Source organism: Delphinus delphis, chromosome 18 (assembly GCF_949987515.2).
Source record: "Delphinus delphis chromosome 18, mDelDel1.2, whole genome shotgun sequence".
Lineage (NCBI taxonomy): Eukaryota > Metazoa > Chordata > Mammalia > Artiodactyla > Delphinidae > Delphinus > Delphinus delphis.
Window position 1 is genome coordinate 46,267,043 of NC_082700.1, and position 22,004 is coordinate 46,289,046.

At 36.2% G+C, this 22,004-nt stretch overlaps 1 protein-coding gene across 2 annotated transcripts in view; it reads left to right on the top strand.

The window, feature by feature from the left end:
- PIBF1 (progesterone immunomodulatory binding factor 1) overlaps positions 1 to 22,004 on the top strand; it is a 211,905-nt gene that overhangs the window by 16,458 nt on the left and 173,443 nt on the right. For both annotated transcript variants that reach the window (XR_009516771.1, XM_059995626.1), the window contains exons 4-5: positions 2,281 to 2,479; positions 5,179 to 5,298. Coding sequence is in view for 1 of the 2 variants with exons in the window: in XM_059995626.1 (XP_059851609.1) it covers positions 2,281 to 2,479; positions 5,179 to 5,298 (319 nt within the window). In the remaining variant the exon portion in view is untranslated. The remainder of the gene's footprint in view (positions 1 to 2,280; positions 2,480 to 5,178; positions 5,299 to 22,004) is intronic.

Sequence of the window (22,004 nt, forward strand, 5' to 3'; positions counted from 1 at the left end):
TTATGGCCCATTGAATTCTTCTGGGTTAATGTACCTTTTGTTTGCCTACATACTTCCTCCAGCTCAGTTGTGTGTTTATGCAGAGTCTGTTGTGTTTACTCTCAAATATGCCTATGCCAATCATACTTATTATACTTACATAATCATACTTACACTTAATTAAAATTATATTTTAAAATGAGTACAAAAACATGTCATTTATTTGCAAACTATAATGAATTCTTTGGAAAGATTCAATTAAAGCGAGTGACTAAAAATCATCAAATTAAGTGTAAGCAAGAGGTGTTTAGAGATTAGGGGCAAAAATCAAATCCATAATAAGTATCCTCAGATTTCCCAAGTGTCTTTTCAAAAGGTCTCCTGCCATTGTAAAGAAATCAGATTTGGAAATCATGAAAAATGATTTACAGAAAAACAAAGCATATCTCCATATTACAAAAAATCTGTACCCTATGTAAAAAATGTTGCCAGTGAATGTTTATGTCTATATTTTAATTAGCTGTAAATGTGTAAAGTAGGTGTCTTTTCCCTTTATAAGATCTTACTCTTTAACTGATATTTTAAAAAATTATCAGACCAATTATCAGCTACTATCTCATTAGATAAGTGGTTCTCAAATTTTAGCATGCATCAGAACCACCTGCCGGGCTGAAAAAAGATTGTTGGGTCCCACCCTCAGATTCTGATTTGAGTTGGGCCCTGAGAATTTGCATTTTTACCAAGTTCCCAGATGATGCTAATGCTGCTACTGGTTTGGGGATAACACTTCGAAAACCACTGCATTGGATAATAGGACTTCTACTCTATTTCTTTAGGCACTGATCAAATTAAATGAAGTGGAGAGGGCAGTAGGAGACTATTGCAGTAATTCTCTTGATAGCTGATAGTGGTTGGATTCTGAATATATTTTGAAGGTAGAGTTGATAGGATGTCCTAATGGATTAGATGTGGGGTTTAGGAGAGAAAGAGGAATCAAGGATTGTACCAACATTTTTGGCCTGAATAAATGAAGGGATGAAATTGCTGTCAACTAAAGATGGTTGGGGGTGGTGGTGGGATGAATTGGGAGATTGGGATTGACATACATACACTAATATGTATAAAATAGATAACTAATAAGAACCTGCTGTATAAAAAATAAATAAAATAAAATTCAAAACTAAAGATGCTGAAACCATAGCGGAATAGGTTTGTGAGAGAAGAGCAGGAGTTCAATTTGGAACATGTTAAGGTAGAGTTGTCATATTAGAAATCCATGTGGAGGTATATGAGAAGTCTGATCTAGAGATATAAATCTGGGTCATTAGGATATAGATGGTATTTAAGTCACGAGACTGGATGAATTCCCCAAGGGAGTGAACACAGACAGAGGAGGGGACTGAGTACTCCAACACTAAGGCAAACTAGATAATAAGACCGAGAAAGTGCCACCAAGAAAATAGGATAAAAATGAAGAGGAAAAAAATAGGGTGTCTGGGAAGCCAGATGAAGAAAGGAGGGAGAGATCAGATGTCTCAAGTGCTATTGATAGGGATGGAAAGAACTGAGAATTGATCATTAGCAATCTGAATGTTACCAGACCTGATTGGCCTGGGTTTAAGAGGAAAGGCATTGAAGAGAGCACATACAGAATACTTTAGAGAAACAAAAGGGGCAGTGAAAGGGGGTCAAAAATTGTGGGAGCTTGTTTGTTCATTTAAGACAGGACGAATAACAGCATGTTTGTATGTTGATGGGAGTGATACAGTAGGAGGGGGAAAAATCAGAGGGTGCCTTCCTGCTCAAAATTTTTGGGTGGGCAACTAACAATGTGTACTACATGGATTCCTTGAGAAAGGCGGTTGATTATGTGTGGATTACTGATTTCATTACCTCATTGGTTGAATGAATACATTATGGTGGTTCAGTGTTGCCATCTTAAAGAGGTATACCTTGAAGTACCTGGATAAAGACAAATGAAAATTACTTTAATGAGTAGGGTCCAAAGCAGGTATATAAGATTTACACCTTAAGGAGAAGACATGTATAATTTTATAATTTGAATTTTAAATGTTATTAAGAACATTAATTTTCTATTTAATAATTTATGTGGCTACACATTCAGTAATTAGTGTAGCATTGTCATTTCGTGTTTAACTGGTTAAGTCAGCATTTAGTTGGAGCCAAAAATACTATTAAGCTTCTCATTTCTTAATTTTATGTTACTATAAAAAAGGAACTTTGAGAAAATTAGATCTCAGTGATTTTTTTAAGCTTGCTATACATTCTCTCCTAATGTAGAAAATATCAAGAACTAATGAAACAAGAAATGGAAACTATTTTATTGAGACAGAAGCAACTAGAAGAGACAAACCTTCAGCTAAGAGAGAAAGCTGGAGATATTCGTCGAAACCTGCGTGACTTTGAGTTGACAGAAGACCAATATATGAACCTAAAAGGTCTTCCGGAAGATCAGCTTTCTATTCCTGAATATGTGTCTGTAAGTGTCTTGTATCATTAAAAAAAAAAAAAAGAATGCATATACTTCCAGACTAAAATTTGCCATTTCTATAGTAGCCATAACTTTTTTTTTTTGCCATAACTTTTGAAGTACCTAATTGATAAATTATTTTATGACTCTGATCTGAAGTGAGTGAATGGTGTTCAGATCACCAAATTTTAAAGGGTCTTGGCCATTGACCTCCAAAGTCAAGCAATAAATAGGGCTCTAAAGTTAATGGCTGGATAATCCATAGAAATGAATTATTTTATCATAAACTGTGGCAGTTTATAATGTTCTCAAATGAAAAATTATAGAGATAACAGATTAGTGTTTGCCAGGGGTTAGGGACATTAAAGAAGAGGGGAGTGGTGTGATTATAAAGGGACAGCATGAGGGCGATCGTTACGGATCTAGGTCAGGATCTCAACTGCAGTGTTGGTTACACAAGTCTGTATGTAGGATTGATCTATGGCAGTGTTCTCAAATCTTTCTGATATCAGCATCCATTTACACTCTAAAAATTATTGAAGACCCCAAAGAGATTTTGCTTATATAGACTATATCTGTTAATATTTACCATATTTGAAATTAAAACTGAGAAATTTTTACAATACAGGAATACACAAGTACACACTTCATTAGCCTTAAGGGCGATGATATCATCACACATCATGTAGCCACCGGCAGACACTTAATGGGCATAAGATTAAGAGTAAAAGAGGCAAAAAATATTAGTATTACTAGGAAAATAGTTTTGGTCCCATGGATTTCCTGAAATGGTCTCAGAGTGGCAGGGTGGGACCAGGGCTCTCAAGAGCACACATCTCACACAAACTGCAAGTTTGTGATATACAGAGGTCATTTCACCCTAAGAGGCTTGATTTTTTTCATATGTAAAAGGGTTAATAATAATAACAGTGCCTTTTATTCAATAGCTTGTCATAATCTATGATGAAAAAGAATCTGAAAAAGAATATTTATATGTATAACTGAATCACCTTGCTGTATAGTGGAAACTAACACAGCATTGTAAATCCACTATGCTTCAATTAAAAAAGAATAATAATAACAGCAACTTTCTGTTGAGGTAATTGTGAAGATTAACTATGAATTTGTATGTAAAATGCTTAACACAGTGCTTAGAACATAGTAAACACATAATAAATATTATCAGTTCTTTTTGCTGTAGTGGTTGCTACTCTTGGTTCTCATTTGGATAAGGCTTCCAGATTAATGATTTCCTACAAAACGGAGTACTGTTTTTTGTCCAGCTTTTTATTTAACATAGCTTGAACATAATCGTTTTGCCCAAAGTACTGTCCAAAACCAATTAAATATCTCAAGTGCTGTCATTGAGGCTTTAGCCATTGTAGATGGAAAGTATCCCATTAGTGGCAGGCATACATATTTTTGTTCTCTGATCTGTTAATGTTCCTTGTCTTATCTTTTGTTTTCAGACAGTACCATCCTAACTAGTTAATTATACACAGGTTCATTGTGTCAAGTACTAGCCTTAGGACTTGCCTCTTACCAAATATGGTACTCCTGCAATACAGCAATACATTAAGGAGTTTCAGACTGTATGCCTATACAATAAATAGTCCCTAATTGTCCTCTCCTAATTTGCTGATAGCTTAGTTTTGTAGGAGCTTGTTAGTTGGAACACTTTACTAAGTTAAGGCAGGCAAATTCCCCTGAGAGAATTATGAGTGGGAAGAGAGGTCTGAACTGAATGGAACAGTGACATGAAAATACCTCCTGATTCATCCTGATTATCCCTTCCACAGCGGTGGTAGTAAGTAGATTTCACCAAGAGCCTGGGGTGTAGGCTTTTCCTATATTTAGGCATGGGAGACAGAGCAGTGCACAAACCAGACAAAAATTCCTGTCCTCACAGAGCTTACATTCCAATGGAGCAACACACACAACAAATTAAGATATGTAGAATGTTTGTCCTAAATGCTATGGAGAAAAGAGCAGGAATGAAGAGTGAGGATGCTATTTTAAATCAGCGTAGGGGAGGGAGTTCCCTGGCGGTCGAGTGGTTAGGACTCCATGCTCTCACTGCCAAGGGACCGGGTTCGATCCCTGGTCGGGGAACTAAGATCCCACAGGTGGCGCGGCCTCCAGAAGAATCTGGTTAGGGAAGTCAGGGAGGGTTTTACTGATAGGGTGATGTCTGGTCAGAGACCAGAAGGGAGTGAAAGCATGAGCCGTACATTTATATGTGAGAAGAGCTTTTCCATCAGAGGAAAGAGCAAGAGCAAAACTCTGGAACACTTGATGTGTTGAGGAAATAACAAGTGGATAGTGTGGAGTGAGCAGTAGTGGGAGGTAAGGAGTAAGGAGAACATGGAGGACTGATAGAAGAGAGGAAAGAGAGACCGTGTCACAGGTGGGGAGTTACAGATAATCTGGGCCTTGAGGGGACTTAATTGAACATTAAGACTTAATGAAGTATTAGTGGTCAGGGACAATTAAAGACCGTCTTGTATCATTTTGTACAAACAAAACTTTATATATAATAAATATAATTTATATAATCTGAATATATAATCTGAAACACCTTAACACTTTCCTTTATTATCTTAATACTTTTCCTTGTAGTACTGATAATTGAGAGTGCTGTTAATTAGCAAATTTTAATTGTAATTTGGGTCTCGAGACTGCTTATTAATTTGATTTTTTTTTCAAAGATTCGGTTCCATGAACTAGTGAATCCATTAAGAAAGGAAATCTCTGAACTACAAGTGAAAAAGAAAGACCTGGCCGAAGAATTAAGTGAAAACAAGGGTCAACTGAAACAACTGACTGAGGTTTGTATAATTTTGATCCCTGGTGTGAAGAAGCTCCAAGAGGTCCTTAAGATTTGTGATAGGGAATATAAAAATCAGTGAAAGAAAAATGGAACTCGGGGATGCTGACTGCTGTGATTCTTCATAAGTAGTGGGAAGGAGGTGAGACTGGAAATAGCCATCTTATTTTGGCAGGGTACGTCCATGATATTGGCCGTAATCCCCGGCTGAGTGTTTTGTTGTTGTATCTCATTTCATTCTCAGTTCTTCATTACAGATCCGCCCTGTTGGTGATAAGAAAGGGAGCCCTTGTCCATTTATAAGTCATTTTGCCTCTTCATCCAATACAGTTAGCTCTCCTAATACCTGTTCAGAGCACATGCACTAATGTTAGCATCCACCCCACTGATGCCTTGTGCTGTGCTAGGTGCTGGCAGCAGTGAGTACAAGAGAGACAGTGCCTGCCCTTCCAGAGTTCAAATTCTAGTAGGTTGGAGTTATACCTTAGATGATATCTTGACACTCATTCTTTGTGTGACCTTGAACAAGTCATTCAATGTTTCCTGCTCTGTCAAATGAAGAAAATAATACTATTTGTCCCATTTACTTCATTGAATTGCTCACAATTCTGTTTCAAAGTAAAAATGTGATTTTTAGCAAGGTTGCCTATAAACTATTTTGTGTCCTATTTCAAGGGCAACTTTTACCAAAGATCTGTTATCCAGAAATAAACAATTATGATTTAATTTATATTTTGATGCTCTGATTTGCTGCACTGTTAGTGCTGGATGGAATCTACTTTGGTCATTATAGAGCCAATATTACAGGCAAATGAAGGCTCAGCTTCCATCTGCTCATAGGAGCATTGAAGTCATCAGGAGTGATGCCAGAGAGGCCGATGTGCTGATGTGAACCCTACCACAGGGGTCTATTATGGTGGTTTTTTTCTGCTGCTAACCGGCCACATTGTGCAGGTAAACTGTTTTGCACATTTAGAAAAATAGCTCTTAACTTTTAAAAAATTTGCATCTAAAGTCAAAATAATAAAGGACAAAGAAGACCTCAATTTGGCTACTAACTAATTTTGCAACCTCGGGCAAATCATTTAATCTCCATTGTCTCTGTAGCATGCCCAGGATGGTGATGGTGGTGGCAGCAGCGGTGGCGGTGTGCCACATGGTTCGTTAGAGACAAGGCAGATAAGTTTTCAGGCTTAGTTCTGCAGCACGTTATGGTACGTCAGTGTCCCTCAGGGACTTCTTATTTTTTAGAGGGAGGACTGGAGGAGCTTTCTATCCTTGTTTCTATCAAACCACCTCTATTTTTTTTTTTTTTTTTTTTTTTTGCGGTACGCAGGCCTCTCACTGTTTTGGCCTCTCCTGTTGCGGAGCACAAGCTCCGGACGCGCAGGTTCAGCAGCCATGGCTCACGGGCCCAGCCGCTCCACGGCATGTGGGATCCTCCCGGACCGGGGCACGAACCCGTGTCCCCTGCATCAGCAGGCGGACTCTCAGCCACTGCGCCACCAGGGAAGCCCAAACCACCTCTATTTTAATCTCTTTTGACATTTGGGGATTCTAAGAGTACCTTCTCCTGAACAAAGGATTCTTTGGACCAAAAAAAAAGAAGGCTTGGATCTCTAAAATTATCATTAGTATGTGACATATTTTTACTGTGTGGTAAAGCAAGTCTTTCTACTCTCAAGGGTCAGTAATGGCATTGTATCCCAGATTTTAGTTTGTTTCAACCTTCCTAATACCTTTAGTATTTTATTGACATGAAAGCATAGAAAATTAACACTGGTTTCACTCATAGAGTTCCTTAGTGTTTTTAGTGCATGAATACCTCTTGAACACAGAAGGAGTTTTGTTTGTGAGCTTGTGTTAGGGTTCTCCAGAGAAACAAAGCTAACAGGATATGTAAATATATATGGAGAGACATATATTTTAGGGAATTGGTTCTTGTGATTGTGGAAGCTTGGCGAATCCAAAATCTAATGGGGTAGGCTGGCAGGCTTGGAGATTCAAGGGAGGGTTGCAGTTTGAATCCAAAGGCAGTCTGCTGACAGAATTCGTTCTTGCTCAGGGGAGGTCAGTCTTAGTTCTAGTGAGGCCTCAGCTGATTGGATGAGGCCCACCACGTTATGGAAGGTAAACTGCTTTACTCAGAGTCTACTGATTTAAACGTTAATCTCATCTAAAAAATGCCTTCACAGAAACATGTAAAATAACGTTTGACTGAATATTTGGGTACCGTAGCCTAGCCAAGTTGACATAAAAAATTAGCCATCCTAGAACCTTTCCATGTGCAAGTTTGCTTCTTAAAGGTTTACCACCTCTCAGCTGAAAATACAATCTTCTGTCTTAAACCTTTTCCTGAACTTAATGTAAAGAGGGAACTGAATCACATTCAGGAAAAAAGAAAAGTAATGCCTTATCTCCATAATAAAAGGTCTTAGAAATTCAGAGAATATGATTTAGACATAATAGAATTACTTTTGTATTAAAGCCACCCTTAAAGTTAGATTCTTCTGCTCTGTCAAGGGCCTAGTACAGGTCAACTTGCCCAACACTCAGAAAATATAGACTGAAAAGTTTTAAATGAAAAGTCACCAGCTAGGACCTTTTTATAAGGATATAGTGAGTGAATGTTAATATCTAATATTAAAAGAAATGTTTTTAGCAATATATTGTGGGGGGTTATTTTTTGAAATGATTTGTTAAATTATTTACTGCTCTGGTATCTGGGGAATTCAGAGATACTAGTTTGAGTTTCATCTCTGCAACTCGACGATGGTGTGATGATCTTGGATAAAAAACTTAGTCTTTACTGCCCCTCCCTGCAGTCCCCATCTGTAAAATAGGGATGAGAATATGTAACATCTGCCTCACTCACATGGCCATTATTATGAGAATAAAATTTATTCAATAAATAATTCACTATACCTTGATTATGTGGCAAGCATTGTTCTAGGTGCATGGAATACCTCAGTGAACAAAACAGAGATCTCTGGCCTCATGGAATTTATGTTTTAAAAGGAGTGCAGGGAGCTTCCCTGGTGGCGCAGTGGTTGAGAATCCGCCTGCCAGTGAAGGGGACACAAGTTCGATCCCTGGTCTGGGAAGGTCCCACATGCCACGGAGCAACTAAGCCCGTGCACCACAACTACTGAGCCTACGTGCCGCAACTACTGAAGCCCGTGCGCCTAGAGCCCATGCTCCACAACGAGAAGAAACCACCGCAATGAGAAGCCCATGCACCGCGACGAAGAGTAGCCCCCGCTCACCACAACTAGAGAAAGCCTGTGTGCAGCAACAAACACCCAACACAGCCAAAAATAAATAAATAAAATAAATAAATTTATAAAAAAAATAAAAGGAGCGCAGGGAGGGACTTCCCTGGTGGTCCAGTGGCTAAGACTCCATACTCGCAATGCAGGGGGCCCAGGTTCGATCTCTGGTCAGGAAACTAGATCCCACATGCTGCAACGAAGAGCCCACGTGCTGCAACTAAAGATCCTGCATGCCACAACTAAGACCCGATGCAGCCAAATAAATACTTTAAAAATAATAAAATTAAATTTTAAAAAAAGGAGTACAGGGGAACAAACAGTAAACATTATATTGGAAAGGAAGCACAAAGTAAAATCTCGAGTTTGCAGATAGCAAAGTTTTTCTGAGTGGTAGAGTACTACGCTAGTAAGGCAAATTGGAGGAAGATCTCAGAAGATTAGCAGACTGATTATAACCTGTGTGTTTTCTTTTATGTAACCTCTCAGTTTATGATCCCCAAATCAGCATATTCAAAATTGGTCACCAACCCTAGAGACTATATTTTTTTTCTATTTTATTATGAAAGTTTTTGAGCATAGGTAACTAGAAAAAATTTTACAATGAACACCAGTATACCCGTCACCTAATTTCTGCCATTAGCATATCACTATACTTATATTAATCACATACCTGTCCATCTATCCATCCACTGGTCATATTTAATTTATGAGAAATTGCCAGACTGTTTTCTTTGTAATGTATCAGTAGTTCCTTTTTATTTTTGGGTAATATTTAATTGTATGGATATATTCATCCTCCAGTTGATGGGCATGTGAGTTATTTCCACTTTGGAGACATTATAAATGAAGCTGCTACAAACATTTGAACATTGGCTTTTGTGTGGACATACTTTTTTGTTTTTCTTGTGTAAAATTTAATAGTCAGATTTTTCACTTCTAGATTTCCATTTGGTTATTATAGTTTTTATTTCTCTGCTATTTGTGTATTCATTATAAGCACATTTTCCTTTACACCACTGAGAATAGTTAAAATCTCTGCTTTAAAATCCTTGTCTGCTAATTCCAAAATCTGAGTCACCTCAGAGATTGTCTCTGTTGATTGTCTTTTCTTTTAAGCATGGGTCACATTTTCCTGTTTCTTCAAAGGTTGAGTAACTTTAAATTGATAATTTAAATCTGAGTAAATTTAGATCTTAACATTGCAACTGTTAGGTTGTGGAGACTGCATTTTGACAGTGCTGATGCTTTTGTTTTAGCAGGAATTTAACTGGTTTGTACTCAGATAGCATGCTCTGTCTCTTGGGCAGCAGCTCAAATTTCAGTTAGGCTTTTCTGGCCTTAGTAGGACTGCTTGGGTCTGTCCTACACATGTGTTGTTCAGAGGTCAGCCAGAGATCTGGCAGAGGTTATCTGCGGAACTCAGAGTACCCCTTTTCTGGCTGTCTCTAGAATTCCCTCCTCACTTTAGAGCAGCTGAGTTGCCCAAAACTCTTGTTTTCTGGTTCTTCAAGCTAGAAAGATGAAGGATATTCTGTTGTACCTTTATCATCCAACTTGGCACATAGTAGGCCTGCCTTCCAGCTAAAAGGCATTTTAAAAAGAGAGAGAGAGAGACCAGGAAATTTACCCAATGCTGTTCCCTTCTTCCTCTCGTAGAAGACATCCCTCCAGAATCTGCCTGATTTTGGTCACTTTCCTGTGCCTTCAGATGGTTGTTTTATATTTCGTCCAGAATTTGAAGTTGTATCTGCAGTAGGGTTGGTCAGATGGGAACTTGGAACCATCACCAGAAGTGGAATCACCTTACAATTTTGTTTTAAACACAGGTGAAGGAAGAGAAAATCCAGTCTGTGCATGTAAAATATTTAGCTTTGAAATCCTCTGTTTTCTCTAAAAAGAATCTTAGCTTCATTGGAGAATCTTTTTTCTCAACATGTTTAACTTTGTACTGATATGGGTGATGACTCGTTAGGCATTATGAAGAAAAATATTAAAAGCAAAATAAAATGCATCACTAGACCTTGAACAAAATGTACAGCTTTGAACATTGTAATTTTGGTTGTTTGCACTACTTACCTATTGATGATTATTGAATTCCTGATATAGCCATAAATTTCAGAGTTTGGAAAGTAAGATCTGGTATTTGGGCAGCTGAGTTTACTATCTGAGGACATACAAAGATTAGTATTAGCTGGGGAAAATGTGATTGAAGTTCATAGAATCACAAAATCATAAAATCACATAAGGTGAGGATTGACTTGCAAGGGGATAAACTCAGGACAAATACAAGATGGTACTACTATTTTATAGAACAAGTAGTAAATTAATAGGAAACTTAAAAAGAGGAGGCAAGAGCCAACAAATATAAATGCCCCAAAAATGGCAGCATCATGGCAATTCCATGTGGGTTACTAAGAGAAACTAAGATATTTTTTAGTTATGTCTCTGAGTTTTAAAACTGGGAGTTGGGAAAACAAACTTTCCGGTTTACTAAGACTGTTGGATTGAGTTTTGTCTTTTCCAAAAATGAACTGAATTTTTTTTTTTTTTACCACATGGTGGCAGCATATATCCATTTATTTCTGTACCCGGTTTTGGGCTACTCAAAACATCTTGTCATTTTTGACCTAGAGGCCAAAGTGTTACATTGTTACCTTATTTTCATTTATATTCCTTATTTCATATCCATTGCCTTAAATCAATCAAATACTATGTTTTTTTAATAAAATTTAGTAGATCTATAACTGGGAGATAGAATTTTTAAAAATTGAAACTTTTCTGGCAAAACATGTAGTCTTCAGATTAAAGGTGTCTCAGTTATTACACTAATTTTCATAATTACACCTAACAAAAGCATTCAGAGATGTTAAAGCCCCACAAGTACACAGTTAATTGTGCCTTTATTCATATAAGCTGCTAGTTCATGGCAGATATGAAGTGAAAAACTGATTTGTTCAATATCTATTACGTGAAATGTAATAAAATGTGATTTTTGACCTTTAAAAAAGAAGTCGCTCTTCCTGAAGTGCCAATTTTAGTAGATTTCTGGAATTTTCTTTCATTATTTTTTTCCACATCTTTAGTTATTTGGAAATAATATCTGGATACTAACCCTGGAAAATAGGGCTCATCTTTTACTTCAAGTTGAGAGTTTTTTTATAAGCATCAGTAACATAGTCTAATTATAGCATATTTTGAGCTGTATTTCATACATGAGCTTGTCTATGGTACTTAGTGTTTTCATAAGTGTTATACGTTTATTTCCTATTTATGAAATCTCTCTGTAACAGGTCAGAATTTTGGTCCAGTACATGTAGCTAAGCTATGTGCAGCTGTTGTGCTATTGTAGAGTTATTTCAGAATGTTTCTTTTCAAAAGAAAGAAAAGTTAACAATATTATATAGGGCATTAATGAGTCTGTACTTAGAACCATTAAGTTTCATGAGGAAATGGTGAAATACTTTTCTCTTATGAGAACTTTGGTAACTAGGAAGCAAGAAGAGTGTTTTGTTTAAGAGAACTTCCTTGTTTAGGAAACATAGTTACATTTATTGAGAAAAATTCTGCAAAATTACCTTGAGCCTCATCTTAAGTATTCATACATGAATAATCCTGTTAATTTTATTTGAATGAAAATGAAGTATTTCATTAATGATACATACTTGTTAGTCGGGTTTTTTAATTTCAGAGCATTATTAACTATTTGTTTTCTGAAGTTTCTTTTTTATCCTGCCCAACTGATGAATTTAAAATTCCTTTATAAGATACATGTTATGATGCTACTCATCAGTTGTAATTATTTTTGGGTATCTGACAAATTCATTAGTAAACAATAATAGTTTTGCCTCTCTGTATTACATTTAAGTTGAATAAGCTCTGCTTAAAACTTAGATTCCTGGATACTTTCATAGGTTCTGGTTTTGGTTTGAGACGGACCTAAGAATCTCAATTTTAATAAATAACCTAGGATTCTAATGTGGCAGGTTCATGGACCATGAACACAAATCTCCTTTGTTGTTGTTTACTTATTGAGGTACAAAAACACTTTATATTCTTAATTAAATTTCATATTTTATATATTATAATAATAATTAATAATAATTAATATTTTAATGTATTTATAACATCCACGAATATAATAATTAGAATAACACTAGCTGTAGTATTACTACTTGGAGGTTCTAAAACCCATTTCTTACATATACATCTAAAACCTGTTGCTTCTTTATAAACTTGTTGTATTTTTACAAATTATGTAAATGACTTAAAGATAAAACTTCATGAGGAGGGAACAGTTCATGGGAAAGCTATAATGAAGGCAGTTTAAAATAGGATGTTATCGGGGAGAAGCCTCTTTTCGCTGATTGTTTTATACATGGCTGTAAGAGGAAAAAATTTTTAAAGAGTAATGTGGCCTTTTTTTTTCTCCATCTGCCACTGTGTTTATAATCTTAAAGAAATCCAGTGACATTGTTAATTTATTTCAGGGACAGATTTTGAGGGGATTATTAGGTCTTGAGATGAAATTTTGAACCTAGGAGCCAGGATAGTATATCATCATATTTTGGGAAGGGAAAACAACTCATGAGGGACCTTACCAAGTACTGTAGCTTCAATCTGGGTACACTATGAACACTTTGTTCTCTTGCTATACACATCTCAATCCAGATTCTACAGACATAATTTGGAGTGTCTAAGAGGGTTTTTTTTAATCATTTTAACTTTATGATTTAATTTCTTTATCGATATAAAAAAGTAATTAATAGCTGTATATGCTGGATCATCTGAATAAATAATTTATACTGGAGTATTATCCCCATGACGTTCATGCCTATGTCTGCATTTAATTTTGTCATGGCATTAGCAGCACAAAAAATAATTTTAAAAACAGCCATCAACTTGATATGTAAAATAGGCATTTCAGCCAAATAATGGCCAGATGTTACCATGGGTCACTGTATGAATAAAGGTTTCACAGCTCAAATAGAGAAAAATAGTGTCAAAATTGAGTCATCATACTACTGGGTATAGCCATGCCAAACTCAAACCTCAATAAACTCCCACTTATTGTAACACTTTGAAGTTACATGAGCTAGTCAACGTAAACTACGGAAAGAATAAGCCTTGCTATTGAGGCATATTTGAAAGAGATGACACCCTAAATGCATTTCATTTTTCCTTTTTTTTCAATTCCAATGATCTGCCTCTTCTTAGCCAAGCTCACATTAGGGTTAGGAGGTGGCTAGACCTGACTGAAGTCTGGGGCTTTGGGAAAGCTAATGTTCCAGTTATGTATTGCTGCATAACAAACCACACTAAAAACTTCGTGACTTAATTTTTATCTGTCACAGCTCTGAATATTGATAGGCTCAGCTGGATATTTCTTACCTGTCTGAGGCTGGAGTCATCGGAAGTCTTCATTCACATGTTTGGGGCCAGATCACTCTCCAGCTGGCTTCTCCATGTGACTAGTTTAGGCATCCTTCAACGTGGCAGCCTCAGGACCTAGCAGTTGGTCTCCAGAGTAAGTGTTCAAGCATAAAGAAACCCAGGCCAAAGCTGAAAGTCTTCTTAGGACTTTAAAGTCCCACCAACATCATCATGTTCTCTTAGTCAAGCAGAGCATTAAAAGGAATAGTCTTCAGTCAGGGAATATCTTGCCATATACAAGGGAAGAAATTGATAGAGGCCATCTTAGAAATAGGCTACCATGTTTGGGGTTTTTCTCTCCTGGCCTGAGTGAAAGCCTGGACACAGTATGAGAAAGCCCTAAGCAAGACCAGAACAGATTGTTGACAGAGCTTAACCTGTAAAAATCTATAGGACTCCCTGCCCCTCCCACTCCAGATAAGGTGGATAAAGTCTCCTTTGCCTCCAGAAGCTGAAAAATAAAGTATTCCACTTAAAGAGACTGCCATATTGACTGTAAAACCACAGTCATTTCTATTTATCTATAAGGAATATGCTTAATGCATATTGATAAAGATTGAAAATTAAAGGGATGGACTAACAGTTATGAAAAAAGAACAAGAATGTAATAGTAATATAAGATTAGAACCACAAAACGGTAACAGAAAACAATAATGAAAGGTGATTTTAGAAACATAAACTTCTACGTATCAAGGAACATAGTAATTATAAAGAAAAGGGTTTTAGAAAAACAAGGAGAACTTAATGAAAGTGTAATGATGGGGGGAAAGTTTATAATGTACTTTCTACAGAACTGGATAGACTTAATAGACATAAAAATAAGTCAGGGCTAGAAGAATAGATTCAATCAATAATTTTGATTTAGTTGCTATGTATAGAGCTTAACATTCCTTGACCAGGGAATAACTTTTTTTTTAAATGTCAATGAAGGGAATTCCCTGGCGGTCCCATGGTTAGGACTCTGTGCTTTCACTGCCATGGGCCCTGGTTCATTCCCTGGTTGGTGAACTAAGATCCCACCAGCCGCACAGGGTGGCCAAAAAATAAATAAATGAATAAATAAAATGTCAGTGAAAAGTTGACAGAACTATCATGTATACACTTGACCACATAGTAAAATTAATAAATTTTTAAGTAAAGATTTTGTAGTCCCTATTTTTATCCTAATTTAGTAGTGATAATTAAAAGGTGAGCAGAAAAAGTTTAGAAATTAGGAAACATTTTTTAGATCAAAGAAGAAACAAAAAACAAACAAGAGAAACATATCTTTTAGATCATAGAGGAAGTGAAAACAAGAAAGCAATTAAAATGAGAACATTCTATATCAAAATCTTTTAGACACATTTAAAGCTGGGCCAGAGGAAGACCTATCGCCTTAAAGTGCCTTTATTATTAAAGAGAAAGATGAAAAATAAAGACATTTAGTAGTCATCTTAGGAAAGAAAACAGAACAGTCAAAATAAGGAGTTTGGAATTATTGGACATTAATATTGCATGTGGCTCTGTGAAAAGCTTGAAAACTGAAAAAAATGTCCCAACGAAATATAGATTACTAAAATTAGCAGAAGTGGAGAACTTGAATAGAACGATTACCATAGAGGTATTACAGAGTGAGTAAAGATGTACTGTTGATGAAGTTACCAGGTTCACAGATGGATTACCCTGATAGGTTTACAGTGGATTTCTATAAGCACAGCTGATTCCAGTTAAATAAACTATACGAAACTAGTATTGAAAAAGATGGAAAGCTCTGAGAAGGATAGTACAAAAGCAAAACAAAACAAATCTATCAGCTAATTTTACTTATTACTAAAGATGCAAAAACTAAATGTTCAAAAATGAATTCTAGCATTGTATCAAAAGAATAATACTTTACGACTAAGTAAAGTATATTCTAGGACAGAAAGGATTATCCATTATATCAGCAAGTTTAAGGTGAATAACCATGTGATTGTATCATTAAATGATAAAGGATGTTAAAATTCAGTGACCATTCCAAATAAAGAGACTTTAAAATATTTACTTAAAAAAAGCCCGCAAAAACTTTATCCTAAATGGCAAAACAGTAAAACCTTTTTCTGTAAAAATCAGGAACCAGACACAGACTGAGTTGCTCATTATTACCTAACATGGTCTTAGAGGGACCTAGCAGATGCACTAAGAAGAAAAAAACTATCCATGTAAAAATTTGAAAGGAGATTAAAATTTTTTTTTCTGTTAGTTTAAAAACCAGCTAAAATTAATGTAGAAATCTGATATTGTGACTGAATGCAGGATAAATGTGTAATTGACCAATAGCATTTCTCTAGGTTTAGAGTAATAACTGCTAGAGATGGACTTGGGGGAAAATACTTAATTCATGGGGAAAGTAGTGGACTTATATGAAGAAAATGATTAAATCTTATTGTTGTACCTGGAAGCACTATATCTCAGAAAGGAGACAAAGTCATAAAAATAGCAATTTTTCCACTGTTAATATATTAATTAAATGCAATTATTTATATTCTGAATAAATAATATATAATAAAAGCAGTCATTTATATTTTATATTATCTATATTATTATTAATATATTAGTATATACTGTTATATACAATAATATATTAATATATACTGTTATTAATATATGCTACATATTAATATATACTAAATATATATTGTTATGTGTGTTCATATGTTAATATTAATATATACTGTTAATATATTAATTAAATGCAGTTATTTATATATTTATATTATAAATAAAATATATAATAAATGCACTTATTTATATTATAAGTTAAATTATATCCCAATAATTTTGTTATTTTCTATGTTTGATATTTTGGTGGAGGAGAGAAATGCCATACAAGGATTGGGATTGGATAAATGATTTTAGTTTATGTGAATAAAACAAATGTTCTGAAATTGCCAAGAAAAATGTGGGGGGAAGAAACATGAAAGGTGGGGAAAGCTGAGATGCTGGGCCTACCAAGATCCCAGTATATACTTCAAAACTACTGAGGTCAACTAAATGTGATATTGGCAGAGAAACAAACATCAGTAGAGCAAAGTATAGAAACAGGTCTAATTATATACCACAATAGTGGTCGTTCAATTCAGTTGAAAAAGAGTGTTTTTTGTTTGTTTGGTTTGGGGTTTTTTTTAAATTAAATTTATTTATTTATATTTTTGGCTGTGCACGGGCTTTCTCTAGTTGCAGTGAGCGGGGGCTACTCTTTGTTTCGGTGCACGAGCTTCTCATTGCGGTGGCTTCTCCCGTTGCGGAGCACGGGCTCCAGGCACGCAGGCCTCAGTAGTTGTGGCACATGGGTTCAGTAGTTGTGGCTCACGGACTCTAGAGCTCAGGCTCAGTAGTTGTAGCGCACGGGCTTCATTGCTCCGTGGCATGTGGGATCCCCCCGGACCAGGGCTCAAACCAGTGTCCCCTGCATTGGCAGGTGGACTCTTAACCACTGAGCCACCAGGGAAGTCCCAAGAGTGTTTTTTTAGTATAAGGGTCCTAGCACAACTGGATGTTATTCATCCGTTAAAAAAAAAAGTTGGTCCTCACATTCCATACCATATACACATATTAATTCCAGTTGGATTAAAATTTTTAGAAGGAAATCTAGGCCATTACTTCAGTAATCATGCAGATTCTTAACTCAGGGTCCACGAGCCTCCAGGTGGAATGGGGAAAACATTATTTTCATTTCTTACTGAAATTTAGCATTTCCTTCAATTACAGGTAAATACAAAAACCACAGTAGGACTGTCACTGCCGATGACTCTGTCAGCATTAGAATTCAGGTATTTCCATATCACAGTGTAGTTATTGCAGGTATCTTTAGAGATTATGCTCATCACTACTTCAACTTCAGTGTAGTTGAAGATCCCTCACTGGATCTGATCTTTAGTGCATTACTAAAAAAGGACATGTATAACTTTGAAAAATATTTCAGTAGTTTTATTGCAGTATACAATTAACCCCTGAACAACATGGGGTGCCGACCCTCTGCACAGTTGAAAAAATCTGCATATAACTTGTAGTCAGCCCTCCCTATCAGCAACTGTGCATCTGTGGATTCAACCAACCATGGATCGTGTGCTACTGTAGTATTTATTATTGAAAAACATCTGCATGTAAGTGGACCTGCACGGTTCAAACCTGTTGTTCAAGGGTCAGCTGTAATTTGTTTCCTTTGCCATTCTGTGTATTTTAATTTTTGATTTTAGAGACTTCAGTCTCAGAAGGGGTTCACAAGTATTACCAGATTGCCAGTGGGGTCCATGGCCCAAAGAAGTTTTGAGACTTCCTAATTTAGATGATTATTAGCAGTGCTTCTCAAACTTTAATGTAAATACGAGTCACCTGGGGATCTTGTTAAGATGAAAACTGACACAGTAGTTCTGGGATGGGGCCTGAGTCTGTTCACTGTTGGCACACCTCCCGGACTGTATTAGTGCTCCTGGCCTGAGCCAGTTCATGGACTACACTGTGAGTAGCTAAGTTCTGGACTGAGTTGTCCAATATAGTGGCCACGTGTTTACATTTAAATTAATTAAAATTCCATTCCTCAGTCTTACTAGCCATACAGGTAGTTAGTGACTACTATATTGGATGGTACAGATATAGAACATTTTCACCATTGCGGAAAGTTCTATTGGACAGTGCTGTTCTAGAGGTTGGGGTAATCTTAGCCAAGACAGAGAAACAAAAAGCTTTAAAAGAAAAAGACAAAAAGGAAACCACAGGCAAAGTTTAATATTTAAAGTACCCATTTGGGACAAAAATTGGAATGCAGATGATCAAAAGTTAGTATCAGCACTATTTCTAGCTCTTAGAAATTAACAAGAAATAGACAACCCAATGGAAAAATGGGCAAAGACTATAATAGGCATTTCACAAAAAGTGCAAATCCAAATGTCCAGGTGCTCAAACTAGCTAGCATTTTGGGAAATACAATTAAAGTAACAGTGAGAACTCAGGTTGGCAAAAATGGAAAAGGTCTGATATCTGTGTAGATATAAGGAAAAAGATACAAATGTTACTGATGGAAAAGTGAACTGCCATAGCCTTTTGGAAAGACATCTGACAACATCAGTTAAAATGGAAAATAAGCGTTCTTCAACACAGCAACCCCAGTGCTGGGACTCTGTCCCATACAGTAAAATACTAGTATGTAACCATAAATGCCTGTCAACACAACAAGGAAACGTTTGCATAAACCACGTACAGTGTACACCCTGGAATATTGTGCAATCATTGACAAGAATGAATTAGAGCATATCAGTTGATTTAGGATTTACACCAGGTATCCATCCTCCCATTTGTGTTGTGTGTGTTCATGAGTATATGAACATGGAGAAGAATAGGGAAAGATACATGTTACTTAACGTGAGTTACCTGGGGATGTGGATGGGAGTCAGAGGAAGAGAGGGAAGAAAGATAAAAAAATATGAAATTCTTGCTCTTAAACTTACCAGTATGTAATGATAATTCCATAATATATATCTTTTCATTTATAAAACTTATAAAAATTTATAAAATTGTTTGTGTATGTTTAAACTGTTGAAGTATTTTAAATAATTACAGTAATTTACTTGTAAAACAAAAATGACTTTCTTTTGCCATGAATGAGTCACCTGTTGTTGCACCATACATCCTCATTTGCTTCCAGAGCTAAAAAAGGGCTTCCCTGGTGGCGCAGTGGTTGAGAATCCGCCTGCCAATTCAGGGGTCGCGGGTTCGTGCCCCCGTCCGGGAGGATCCCACATGCCGCAGAGCGGCTGGGCCCGTGAGTCATGGCCGCTGAGCCTGCGCGTCCGGAGCCTGTGCTCCGCAACAGGAGAGGCCACGGCAGTGGCCACGGCAGTGAGAGGCCCGCGTACCGCAAAAAAAAAGAGCTAAAAAAAAATTATTTGAACCTGACCGTAAACTGGTGAATCAACTTAATTTTTTATTCTTTCTACCCACACTTATTAATACTTTTAATGCTTATCTAAATCACTTAAAAGGCATGGGAAACCATACCTTTTTGCATTGATATACTTAATTAACTTCTTTGAATTGTAAGGGAGATTTTAAAGATAATTTAGCCACTTGGTCTATTTTAAAATGTTAAGATTTAAATATTTTTGGTTCAGTCATATTTGGGTCAATACCTGTTGAAAGGCCAGTACTTCAAATTTGTTCTTGTAGTTTGCCGAATAAAACGTTGGCTATAAAAGTTGCCTCTCAACAGATCAACATATGGTTTAGCAATGGAGGGTTCTGCTAGATCCATGAGCTAGTTATGAATAATAGTCATACAATGTTTAGTACAATAGTAGGCACATAAAATGAGTTGGTGAATTAGTGTCCTCACTTTGCAGAGGCAGCAGTTAAGATCCAGAGACCTTGGGAATTCCCTGGCGGTCCAGTGGTTAAGGCTTGATGCTTTCACTGTCTTGGGCCCGGGTTCAATCCATGGTTGGGGAACTAAGATCCCACAAGCCACCCAGTGTGGCCAAAAAAAGAGAAGGTCCGGAGACCTTGGCTTGCTGGGGCAGTTAGTAGCAGAGACAGATTTGACCCCATGTCTCTATCTTAATCTGATGTCCACAACGCTTGATGAAAGTTACCTTTCTTCATCTCTCATCTCTTTCTTCATTATTGTTTAAAATTTTTCCTTTTAGAAAAGCTTCAACTTTTATGTTTGAGTTCACATTTATTGAAAAGATATTGAAGATTAGCATGTAATATAAAATATTTAAATGTTCATGTTTTCTTTTTAACCCAGAGTAGACTTTCAGTTCTTCAGTTTTGTCTTTTTTTCCTTAAGACCTTAGAAGAAGTCCAGAATTTTTTCTTAAATAATACATTTCTTGAGGATCTTAACAACAACAAAAAAGTAGTCTCTGGGAGCAAACAGACTGTTGTTTCTTAAAGAAACAGTCTTTAACAATCAAAGATTAATTAGGTTTCTTGTTCTTTTCAGTATTTAGTTGCTTGGAGTAGATTATAGGCAATGTGAAACTTGTAAGAGTTCTGAGGAGTGAATTCTCATTTTCTCAGAATAGCTAATCAAGACATTTCTTCTCATTCACTAAACTGCTATCCAACGTAAACTGCTTCTGATCTGAACCATTGACCATAAGATAAATGACACTATTTCCCATTTCTAATTTTCTTAGCTGCTCTGTCTCTCCCCAGGCAGGAGATCACTTCATTTATTAAAGATTTATTTTGAAACATAGGTTACCACTCTCGTCTCAGTTACATGGTGTGAGAGACAGATGATTTAAATGATGCTTAGAAATTGTATCTAAAGTAATTGCTTTTGGGTTTATACAGCAGCTGTTTAAAATGTGCCTATTGAATCTTTGAATACATTTTTACTTTTTGTAGAAAACATTTAGGTTCAATGTTATTTTGTCAAATTATTTTTTAAATATATATTTAAGGAATAATTGTAGTAATTGTTTTAAAGGAGGGGAGTCCAAATTTAAATATGAATTATGCATGTGCCATATTTGAACCTGTAAAATTTGCAATAAGTTTTTTTAACACTCTGGATTTGAGCAGTAAATAATATTAACTTCCAATCAGTGGTTTTATAGGTTCCATGGAATAGAATCTTTAAAAAACAGAAACTTGAAATTAAGAAAGGAATGAACTATTTATGAGTTCAAGAACCTAAATTCTAGCTCTATCTCTGCTAGCTCTGGAATCCAGAGGTTTCTGTGAGTGTGGAAGTGCCACACTTAAGGACAAATCACTTAACCCCCCTAGGCCTTAATGTTCTTGTCATGGAAATAAGAAGTTAGTAATAGATTATCTCCAGTCTATCTTTCATCTCTGAAATTCTGTAACTGTGAAACGCTCAGCTGGTGGTGTTTGGAAATAAGAGCCTTGCAGGGGGATGGGGGAGAGAAGACATCTCATTTTAAATATAAAAGGCCTAATAGTTGATAACTTTGCCAAAACACTGTATAATATAATTTTTTCAGTTTTTATATCAAACAGTAGAGAAATATATAGA